The sequence below is a fragment of the Scyliorhinus torazame genome, chromosome 19 (assembly GCF_047496885.1).
Source record: "Scyliorhinus torazame isolate Kashiwa2021f chromosome 19, sScyTor2.1, whole genome shotgun sequence".
In the NCBI taxonomy this organism is placed as follows: Eukaryota; Metazoa; Chordata; class Chondrichthyes; order Carcharhiniformes; family Scyliorhinidae; genus Scyliorhinus; species Scyliorhinus torazame.
The window spans coordinates 39,038,541-39,050,590 of NC_092725.1; the positions used below are offsets into that span (position 1 = coordinate 39,038,541).

The 12,050-nt window shown below is 49.1% G+C and overlaps 1 protein-coding gene across 2 annotated transcripts in view; it reads left to right on the forward strand.

Moving 5' to 3' along the window:
- kdm5a (lysine demethylase 5A) overlaps positions 1-12,050 on the forward strand; it is a 408,944-nt gene that overhangs the window by 290,225 nt on the left and 106,669 nt on the right. For both annotated transcript variants that reach the window (XM_072484202.1, XM_072484201.1), the window contains exons 17-19: positions 4,331-4,481; positions 6,513-6,627; positions 8,222-8,577. In XM_072484202.1, coding sequence (XP_072340303.1) covers positions 4,331-4,481; positions 6,513-6,627; positions 8,222-8,577 — 622 coding nt within the window. The remainder of the gene's footprint in view (positions 1-4,330; positions 4,482-6,512; positions 6,628-8,221; positions 8,578-12,050) is intronic.

A 12,050-nucleotide genomic window follows, 5' to 3' on the forward strand; every position in this document is an offset into this window, starting at 1 on the left:
CAGAGTGTCTGATATTTACAAATGAAGTTTTTTTTTCTTATTTACACAGCTTTTTACATGTGGTCTCCCTGTCAGCCCCCTTCACTCCCTTCCCTTCATTGGTGGCTTGGTATCCCTCTTAGTGTTGCCTTCTGCCCTTGGCGCCACAAACTGAGTTCCGTTTCTTTCCGTTGGGGTTTTTAGTTTTTTGTCGTTTGGGGGGCGGGCGGGGCTCCCCTCCCCTCCTCTAGTTTTTCCCCTGTGTTCCATTCCATGACCCCCTTGGGTTCCCTTCTCGCCTCCCCTCTTCCGCCTCTTTCCCTTGTGATGTCCCGTCCCGTCTCTTCTTCTTCCCCCCCCCCCCCCCCCCCCCCCCCCCACCATCCGAGTCGCTGTTGGTCTCAAACAGGTTTTAGAACAGGCTGTTGAATGGCCCCCACGCTTTGTGGAAGCCCTCGGATGATATACTTGATCTTCTCCAGGTGGAGGAATTCCGACAGGTCAGCGAGCCAGTCTGCAGCTGTGGGTGGTGCTGCTGATCGCCAGCCGAGCAGGATTCTCCGGCGTGCGATTAAGGAAGCAAAAGCTAGGGCGTCCGCCCGCTTCCCCATATGTAGTCCTGGCTGGCCCTATACCCCGAAGACTGCCACTCTCGGGCACAGCTCCACCCTCATCCCCACAACCTTGGACATTGCCTCGAAGAAGGCTGTCCAGAACCCGACAAGTCCTCCACCTCTGGGAAGAGCCTGCTCGTTGGGGTTCTGGTCTGGTTAGGTGAGCTCTGTGCACCATTTTAAACTGTACGAGGCTTAGCCTGGCACAAGAGGATCTGGAGTTGGCCCTGCTCAGTGCTTCGCTTCAGAGTCCCCAATCCTCTTCTGTCCCCAATTCGTCCTCCCGTTTTCATCTGACTTCGTCCAGTGGTAGTTTTAATAAAAATTATCTTTATTCTCACAAGAAGGCTTACTTTAACACTGCAATGAAGTTGTGAAAAGCCCCTAGTCGCCACAATCCGGCGCCTGTTCAGGTTCACAGAAGGAGAATTCCGAACGTCCAATCCATCTAACAGCACGTCTTTTGGGACTAGTGGGAGGAAACCGGAGCACCCGGAGGAAACTCATGCAGACACGACGGGGAGAACGTGCAGACTCCACACAGACAGTGACCCAAGACGGCAATCGAACCTGGGACCCTGGCTCTGTGAAGCAACAGTGCTAACCACTGTGCTACCGTGCCACCCTGTAGCATAGTCTTGTCCTGTACAGTAACCGTCGGTATGTGTTCCCACAGTATTCCTCCCTCCTTACTGTCCATGTATATTAATTCCTCCAGTAGTGTGCCTCTTGGGTCCCTGGGGTACTTTGCTGTCTCCTTGCGGAGGCAGACCCAGATCCTCTATCAGTTCGTCCAAGGTTGTGAGTAAAAGTCCCTGACCGCTAACGACACCCGTCCCATCTCCATTTTCTAAATGTGGCGTCAAGCATGGTTGGTGGGAATTTGTGGACTCTACGGGTGTGATTCTCCGCCCCGCTGCGCCACATTTTTGCCCTGACCGGCCGGCAGGATTCTCCGTTACGCCAGCCGGCCAATGGGGTTTCCCATTGTGGGGCAGCCCCATGCCGTCGGGAAACCACCGGGCGCCGGCATAACCAAGAATCACACCGGCGGAGAATCTCTGCCTACAGCTTTTACATTGGTTTGTGTTGTTTCATTTAAAGTTGCACCTTTCAGGAACAGAGCTGGAACGTTAAGCGCGGGTCTCTGTGTTTGTCACTTATTCACCCAATGTCTGTTTGGGGGGGGGGGGGGGGTGGCTGATTTCAGACTAGCACTTATGTTGAAACCAGAGATCAGCTGTATTGAATGGCAGAGCAGGCTTGATGGACTGAGAGATCTCTTCTTCCTATTCCTTGGTGTCATAGATGCCCTTTGGCTCATCGTGGCCACGCCAACCATCAAGCACCTATTTACTCTAATTCCATTTTCCAGCACCTGGTTTGTTCCCTTGTAGTGCTCATCGAAATGTTTAAATGTTGTGAGGGTTCCCCCCTCTACCACCCTTTCAGGCAATGGGTTCCAGATTCCCACCACCCTCTGGATGGAAACATTATTCTTCAATTCCCCTCGAACTCGCCTACCCCTTAGTTTAAATCTATGTCCCATGGTTATTGACTACTCCGCTAGGGAAAAAGTTTCATATCCACCCTAAAAGTTGCTTATCCACCCTATCTGTGTCCCTCATAATTTTATACACCTCAATCAGCTTTCTCTTTCCAAGGAATACCTATCGCAGACCTTCATCACTCACTACATGAAAAAGTTTATTTTGCTAATTATTTTAAATCTGTGCCTTCTCGTCCTCAATCTTTTCACGAGTAGAAAGTTTCTCCCAATCAACTCTGTACAGACCCCAGACATTGAATACTGTTATCAAATCTTCTCTTGGCCTTCTTTCCTCCAAGACAAATAGTCCCAACTTCTCCAATCTATTTTCCTAACTGCTCCTCATCCCTGGAACCATTCACCTGAATCTTTTCTGCATTCTCTAATACCGTTACATCCTCGCTAAAGTGCGGTGTCCAGAATTGGGCGCAATGCTGCAGCTGTGGCCAAACCAGTGTCTTTTACAAGTTCAACATAGCTTTCTTGCTTTTCTACTCTACACCCCTATTAATAAAGTCTAGGATACTGTATGCTTTAGTCACCACTCTCAACCTGCCCTGCCACCTTTTGTGACTTCCGTATATATACAACGGGCCCCTCTGCTCCTGCATCTGCTTTTATGATGTACCCTCTATTTTATATTGTCTCTCATTGTGCTTCCTACCAAAAGGAATCACTTCACATTTTTCCCCATGGAATTTCATCTGTCACCTATCTGCCCATTCCAAAAAATCTCTCTGCCACAGTTCATAATATCAGCAGACAAGCTTTTATAAACATTGATATATGTATCAACATTGAATTGAAGAATGAAATCAAGTTGATCAGACACAATTTGCCTTGAACTAATCCATTTATTATCTGTGATCTTTAAATGATAGTTAACTTTGTCCAGGGTTATGGTGACTGGCAGTTCTCAGCATTAGACTAATTGCTCTGTCTATCTCCCTCTTTGTCCTTTTTAAATAACGGTGTAAAATTGGCACCCTTTAGTTTTCTGGATCTGGCCTGTACACTATTTTTTGACACTGTATTTAACATGTGTGTTTTGTTATGCTCTTGACGTAGCATAAGCTGCTTCCTTGATGTGCACTCTGACAAAGGAAGGTTCAGACTTGGAGATAGCTTTAACACGTTTATTAAACTATGAACAATTCTCCTACTTGGATTCGACTCTCCTGTTAATCCTGCTATAGCTACTCAGACCAACTAACCAGTCTGCTACAATCCACGTGGTGGGTGTGATGTGTTTCAAACAACCCTGTCTGTACTCACTAAGTGTCTCCACTGGACAGAGACTGAGCACGTGTGCTGTGTCCTTTTATATGGGTTGGTGTAATGCCCTCCTGTGGTAGTGTCACGTCTGGGTGTCTTGATGTCTCTGGTGCTCCCTCTAGTGTCTAGCTAGGTGTAGTGAATGTACATTAACCCCTTGTGTATTTACAGTGATGCATATCACCACAGTGTTATGATATTGTTACTGAGTACCTGAAATGGAAAGTGTCGAATTTTGAAGCTAAGCCCAAAAGAATAATTCAGTGTCACAAGTGTTATGAGAAGCAAAGTGTTGGAAACAGGCAACGGGCCAATCAGCATTTCCTGCAGAGAACACATGCGTTGATGCAGATCTTTTATATGCCTGGAATGCTTTATCGGGGGTATGAGGAGTGGTGATATAGAGATTATGGCATCATTTATATGGAGTTTGATTTCAAAAGGATCCAGGATGTGGGCAGGAGAATGGAATTGGAGAACGAGTATGGCTAACAGTTTATGGCTGGCTCCTATTCTGTCGATTCTGTGAAACCCATGCCTAACCCAGTCCAGCTAATCGGATTGAGCTGTTCTTTATGTACCTGGAATATAAATTTAAGTTTCGTTTTGACAGCACAAATCAGCAGAATTATGCAAAGCAATACAAATGAACAGACAACTTATTAACAATTTAATAAGCTTATAATGTAAACCCATTTATTGCCTATATATTCATAAATGGTATTACAAATGTTATCACATCTCCAGAGCTTACCCCAACCCCCCCACTGCCCCCACAATCAAAAAAGGATTTGGTTCGCTCCATCCAACATACTCCAGGCTCTTGTGGCTTTGATTGATTAGATGGGAGTTGTTGATTTACAGTATCTGTAGATTTGAAGTAGTGCTTTCTGCTATCCTCACTCCTGACCAGATCTCTGTCAGCTAAAAACTGGGTTGGAAGAGGCAGAAGAGAAGAAATTTCCTGAGAATGATCTGCTGCGGCAACTGCGAGTGGCTGTGAAAGAGGCAGAAACGTGTGCTTCAATTGCCCAACTACTTGTCAGCCGAAAGCAGCGCAACAGGTAAGTACTGTGACATCTGTGCGAGCGATGACGTGTGCTTTGGAGTCAACAACTGACACCATTACGTGGAAATTTCTCTCCATTTTCATTTCTGAGTGTTTTGTCCTCGTGATCATTGTTCCATATGATCTCTTCCCACAGCCCACTTGCTCCTGAGTGCTTCTGTCTCCCCATCTTAAATGTCACCCTTCCGTCCATCCCGCCAGGAGGTGGAAATTCTTTATGTGTCTCTCATCATCCTACCCTCCCCCTCCGTCCGCCACCCTCCCCCTCCGTCCGCCACCCTCCCCCTCCGTCCGCCACCCTCCCCCTCCGTCCGCCACCCTCCCCCTCCGTCCGCCACCCTCCCCCTCCGTCCGCCACCCTCCCCCTCCGTCCGCCCCCCTCCCCCTCCGTCCGCCACCCTCCCCCTCCGTCCGCCCCCCTCCCCCTCCGTCCGCCACCCTCCATCTCCGTCCGCCACCCTCCATCTCCGTCCGCCACCCTCCCCCTCCGTCCGCCACCCCCCCCTCCGTCCGCCACCCTCCCCCTCCGTCCGCCACCCTCCCCCTCCGTCCGCCACCCTCCCCCTCCGCCCGCCACCCTCCCCCTCCGCCCGCCACCCTCCCCCTCCGCCCGCCACCCCCCCCTCCGCCCGCCACCCCCCCCCCCCGCCCGCCACCCTCCCCCTCCGTCCGCCACCCTCCCCCTCCGTCCGCCACCCTCCCCCTCCGTCCGCCACCCTCCCCTCCGTCCGCCACCCTCCCCCTCCGTCCGCCACCCTCCCCCTCCGTCCGCCACCCTCCCCCTCCGTCCGCCACCCTCCCCCTCCGTCCGCCACCCTCCCCCTCCTTCCGCCACCCTCCCCCTCCTTCCGCCACCCTCCCCCTCCTTCCGCCACCCTCCCCCTCCTTCCGCCACCCTCCCCCTCCGTCCGCCACCCTCCCCTTCCGTCCGCCACCCTCCCCTTCCGTCCGCCACCCTCCCCTTCCGTCCGCCACCCTCCCCCTCCGTCCGCCACCCTCCCCCTCCGTCCGCCACCCTCCCCCTCCGTCCGCCACCCTCCCCCTCCGTCCGCCACCCTCCCCCTCCGTCCGCCACCCTCCCCCTCCGTCCGCCACCCTCCCCCTCCGTCCGCCACCCTCCCCCTCCGTCCGCCACCCTCCCCCTCCGTCCGCCACCCTCCCCCTCCGTCCGCCACCCTCCCCCTCCGTCCGCCACCCTCCCCCTCCGTCCGCCACCCTCCCCCTCCGTCCGCCACCCTCCCCCTCCGTCCGCCACCCTCCCCCTCCGTCCGCCACCCTCCCCCTCCGTCCGCCACCCTCCCCCTCCGTCCGCCACCCTCCCCCTCCGCCCGCCACCCTCCCCCTCCGCCCGCCACCCTCCCCCTCCGCCCGCCACCCTCCCCCTCCGCCCGCCACCCTCCCCCTCCGCCCGCCACCCTCCCCCTCCGCCCGCCACCCTCCCCCTCCGCCCGCCACCCTCCCCCTCCGCCCGCCACCCTCCCCCTCCGCCCGCCACCCTCCCCCTCCGCCCGCCACCCTCCCCCTCCGCCCGCCACCCTCCCCCTCCGCCCGCCACCCTCCCCCTCCGCCCGCCACCCTCCCCCTCCGCCCGCCACCCTCCCCCTCCGCCCGCCACCCTCCCCCCTCCGCCCGCCACCCTCCCCCCTCCGCCCGCCACCCTCCCCCTCCGCCCGCCACCCTCCCCCTCTGAAAATCTGTAAATCTGTACGCTCTGGCAGAAATGAGAACAAAAATGGGATATCCTCAAAATGTATTTACCTATGGTGGAATAAAAGCAGGAATGGGATAATTATCCAGCCATCTCTCAACATTTTCACTTATGATTCATTCTTGGTTATCGGTGTGTTGAATGCTTGTTGATTGAGACTGAAGCAGTTGCTTCAGAAAGAATGATTTGAGTTTATGTACTGCTTTTCATTTAAGTTGTTTATCAATGATCCAGAACTTTACATTTTTGTGGAGCTTCTCATTTTGATACTATTGATACAGAGCTTTTTGTTCATTTTATTTTGTGACTGTATTTTAGAAGTAAATCAGAAGGTGGGAAGACTCGGACAAAGCTAACTGTCCATGAGCTGAAAGCATTCGTGCACCAGCTGTACAGCCTGCCCTGTGTCATCAGCCAAACACGACTAGTTAAGGTAACCACCTAGTAAATGTAACTGTCATTGTTAAATCATAAATTGGAGAATTTTATGATCCAATCCCAATTTGCCAAACCAGTCTCATCAGGCAGAAGAGAATATCTCATGAGAATTTAGAGGCAAGGTGTTTGGTGAAGGAATGCCAATGTGTCTTTGACCAGTGAAGGTAGGCTTGCGGTAGACAGTGGTGGAGAACCCATTCGCAGATTCTACAACTACCACATCAAGGCAAGGGAGCTTGTTCGACTGCTCCATTTCATAGGTGAAAACTTTAGGGTGGGATGGAGAGTGTTCAGGTGTACAAGGAAATTCTTGCGTGCAGCTGCAGAATCAAATATAGCAAAATGGAAATGTGTACGAGCTAGGAGGTTCAAGGCCATTCCATTAAAGTTGCATTTTAAATGGAAACTGATGAAAATATTGGTGAAAACTGGGCCAAGACTGGATCCCATGTCAATGCCATCTATTCGGGCATACGTGGTGTCCAAGGCAATCGATGATTTCAAAAGGAAAAGGAAGTGAGGCAAATAAACTCGCAGTGCTACAGAGATGGAATTAATGTACCATAATGATTCTCGAACCCTTAAGTCCAAACAATCATGTTTTCCCACAATTTCCAGTGACTTCGTTTTGCTTTGACTCTGCCTCATTATGAGCACATTGCCTTGATGTTAACTGCCATGGGCACGTTGTGCTAAATATGGGATCCTTCTGATCTGTAATCGTTCTATTCTATGGAAGTGAGTCAAACTGATGAATCCCAAAGTGAACATGGATGAAGAGATTATTGGTGCGTCAGTGATGTTTGAGAGCACCATCAATACCTCCTTCCATCTCTTTGCTGATGATTTGAGAAGAATAATTGGTCAGATTGGATTTGTCCTGCTTTCTGACAGGTTGGATTTATCAGAGAAACATAAAAAAAAGAGAAGTCGGCAAATTAACCAACTGTGCCTACCCACTCTCTTCAGAAGCTACAAATTGGAATCATTGAATGAAACAGCACAGAGCAAGGCCATTTGGCTCCCCTGCTCTTTCCATATTACCCTGCTCACTTTTCCTTTTCAAATGTTTATTCAATTAATTTCTGAAAGTTGTTTTGGAATCTGCTGTCACCAGTATCACGGATCACAACTTGCTGTGTAAAGGGGCAGCACGGTGAGACAGTGGTTAGCACTGCTGCCTCATGGCGGCGAGGACCCGGGTTCGATCCCGGGCCCGGGTCACTGTCCGTGTGGAGTTTGCACGGGTCACACCCCCACAACCCAAAAAGATATGCAAGGAAGGAGGATTGGCCCCTTAATTGGGGAAAAAAAAGAATTGGACACCCTAAATTTATTTTTAAAAAACAACTTGCTGTGTAATTTTTTTCCCCTTGACTGAGACAGCGTGCTTTCCTTTCCAAGATGAGAAAGGAAAGTCTTCAGACTGCTTTAAGAGTGCATGTGGCCTGCATGCAACATTGGTTTTACTCTGTACACAGGCCGGCTGTTCATGCAGTGCTGCCTAATAATCGGAGGACGATTACAAAATCTTTGGAGATTTAAAATGTGAAATATAAATAAAACCTCTTATTTTTCTTTGACACCAGGAATTGCTGGACAGTGTGGAGGAATTTCATGAACGTAGTAAGGAGGCTTTATCTGACGAAATTCCTGATTCATCCAAGTTACAGCTGTTGCTGGAACTTGGCTCTGGGTTAGATGTGGAGTTGCAGGAACTGCCCAGACTGAAGCAGCATCTCCAACAGGCTCGCTGGCTTGATGAAGTTAACCTCGCCCTTTCAGACCCTGCGACAGTCACTCTGGATGCCATGAAGAAACTCATAGACTCTGGCATTGGTCTGGCACCACATGGCGCAGTGGAAAAGGCTATGGCTGATTTACAGGAACTTTTAACTGTGTCTGAACGTTGGGAAGAAAAGGCCAAAGTTTGCCTACAAGCCAGGTAGATGGACAATAGTGGGGACCGTTAACACTTTAAAATGTTTCTCCAATTTAAGCATGGACTACTTTCAATGGCATTTCCAAAGGGATATGTTTAGAAATATTGTGTAAACGTTTCTGCTTTGAGGGTCTTGCATTGGCGAGTCCAGTATTTAAGGCAGTTGAATAGTCTTGTTACTTCACTGTATGTATTTTGAAGCAATTTGGCTGAATGGCTGTCCTGATAATTCTGCTCCCTCACACTATGGGAGTTCAGTCACTCCATGGGTCAATAACTATCTGTTCCTGATTTCAAACAGCTCCCTCCCACTGTAAGCTCACTCGCTTTGTGGGTTGATGACTGTACCTGGTTTTTTAATGTTAATCCAGTTCCCTCGTATTGTGGGGCTCATATACACTTTATTAATGACTGCACCACGTCTCTGTTTGGGATCTAAGAGAATTGCATTTGTTACAGTTGGCTGTTCGCTAAAGTTGAAACTCAGGGAATTGAAGGCTAATTATTGACCTGTTTGGGAAGTTAGCTCAGTAGAAGGAGACTGAGATATTGAGCAGGTACCTTGATTGGCAGCAATATGACTAGTTGGGGGTGGGGGGTGGGGAGGGGGGGGGGGGGGGGGGTCCTGGAGGCTTCAACTATTCACCAAATTTATTTATGACTTACATTATGGGATAGTAAGCTTCTTATCCAAATGTGATGATGACAGAAAGATAGGTGGTCCTGTAAACCATGTAAAAGAACATAGGCATTGATAAGTAAATGGACAAAACTGGAGCACAGAGAATTCAATGGAAGTAAATATGAAGCCAGTCACTTTGGACCATAAAAACAAAGAATAAAGAAAATTACAGCACAGGAACAGGCCCTTCGGCCCTCCCAACCTGCGCCAATCCAGATCCTTTATCTAAACCTGTCACCTATTTTCCAAGGGTCTACTTCCTTCTGTTCCCTGCCCGTTCATATATCTGTCTAGATGCATCTTAAATGATGCTATCGTGCCTGCCTCTACCACCTCCGCTGGCAAAGCATTCCAGGCACCCACCACCCTCGGCGTAAAAAACTTTCCATGCACATCTCCCTTAAAAACCTTGAAATCGTGACCCCTTGTAATTGACACCCCCACTCTTGGAAAAAGCTTGTTGCTATCCACCCTGTCCATACCTCTCATAATTTTGTAGACATCAACCAGGTCCCCCCTCAACCTCCGTCTTTCCAACGAAAACAATCCGAATCTATTCAACCTTTCTTCATAGCTAGCACCCTCCATACCAGGCAACATCCTGGTAAACCTCCTCTGCACCCTCTCTAAAGCATCCACATCCTTCTGGTAATGTGGCGACCAGAATTGCACGCAGTATCCCAAATGTGGCCCAACCAAAGTCCTATACAACTGTACATGATCTGCCGACTCTTGTACTCAATACCCCGTCCGAGGAAGGCAAGCATGCTGTATGCCTTCTTGACCACTCTGTCGACCTGCGTTGCCCTTCAGGGTACAATGGACCTGAACTCCCAGTTCTCTCTGTACATCAATTTTCCCCAGGACTCTTCCATTGACCGTATAGTCCGCTCTTGAATTAGATCTTCCAAAATGCATCACCTCGCGTTTGCCTGGATTGAACTCTATCTGCCATTTCTCTGCCCAACTCTCCAATGTATCTATATTTTGCTGTATTCTTTGACAGTCCTCCTCGCTATCTGCAACTCCACCAATCTTAGTATCATCTGCAAACTTGCTAATCAGACCACCTATACCTTCGTCCAGATCATTTATGTATATCACAAACAACAGTGGTCCGAGCACAGATCCCTGTGGAACACCACTAGTCACCTTTCTCCATTTTGAGACATTCCCTTCCACCTCTACTCTCTGTCTCCTGTTGCCCAGCCAGTTCTTTATCCATCTAGCTAGTACACCCTGAACCCCACACGACTTCACTTTTACCATCAACCTGCCATGGGAAACTTTATCAATCACCTTACATGTGTAGATGTCATATACATGTCCATGTATATGACATCTACAGCCCTTCTCTCATCAATTAACTTTGTCACTTTCTCAAAGAATTCTATTAGATTTGTAAGACATGACCTTCCCTGCACAAAACCATGCTACCTATCACTGATAAGTCTATTTTCTTTCAAATGTGAATAGATCCTTTCCCTCAGTATCTTCTCCAACAGCTTGCCTACCACTGACGTCAAGCTCACAGGTCTGTAATTCCCTGGATTATCCTTGCTACCCTTCTTAAACAAAGGGACAACATTAGCAATTCTCCAGACCTCCGGGACCTCACCCGTGCTCAAGGATGCTGCAAATATATCTGTTAAGGCCCCAGCTATTTCTTCCCTTGCTTCCCTCAGTAACCTGGGATAGATCCCATCCGGACCTGGGGACTTGTCCACCTTAATGCCTTTTAAAATACCCAAAACTTCCCCCTTCCTTATGCCGACTTGACCTAGAGTATTTAAACATCCATCCCTAACTTCAACATCCGTCATGTCCCTCTCCTTGGTGAATACCGATGCAAAGTACTCATTAAGAATCTCACCCATTTCCTCTGACTCCACGCATAAATTCCCTCTTTTGTCTTTGAGTGGGCCAATCCTTTCTCTAGTTACCCTCTTGCTCCTTATATACGAATAAAAGGTTTTGGGATTTTCCTTAACCCTGTTAGCCAAAGATATTTCATGACCCCTTTTTAGCCCTCTTTATTACGCATTTGAGATATGTCCTACTTTCCCGATATTCCTCCAAAGCTTCATCAGTTTTAAGTCGCCTAGATCTTATGTATGCTTCCTTTTTCATCTTAGCTAGTCTCACAATTCAACCCGTCATCCATGGTTCATTAATCTTGCCATTTCTATCCCTCATTTTCACAGGGACAGGTCTGTCCTGCACTCTAATCAACCTTTCCTTAAAAGACTCCCACATTTCAAATGTGGATTTACCCTTAAACAGCTGCTCCCAATCCACATTCCCTAGCTCCTGCCGAATTTTGTTATACTTGGCCTTTCCCCAATTTAGCACTCTTCCTTTCGGACCACTCTCGTCTTTGTCCATGAGTATTCTAAAACTTAGGGAATTGTGATCACTATTCCCAAAGTAATCACCGACTGAAACTTCAACCACCTGGCCTGGATCATTCCCCAATACCAGGTCCAGTATGGCCCCTTCCCGAGTTGGACTATTTACATACTGCTCTAAAAAAACTCTCCTGGATGCTCCTTATAAATTTTGCTCCATCTACGCCTCCAACACTACATGAGTCCCATTCAATGCTGGGAAAGTTAAAGTCTCCCATCATGACCACCCTATTGCTCCTACATTTTTCTATAATCTGTCTACATATTTGTACCTCTACTTCACGTTCGCTTTTGGGAGGCCTGTAGTAAAGTCCCAACGATGTTACCGCACCCTTCCTATTTCTTAGCTCTACCCATATTGCCTCAGTGCTCGAATCCTCCATCGT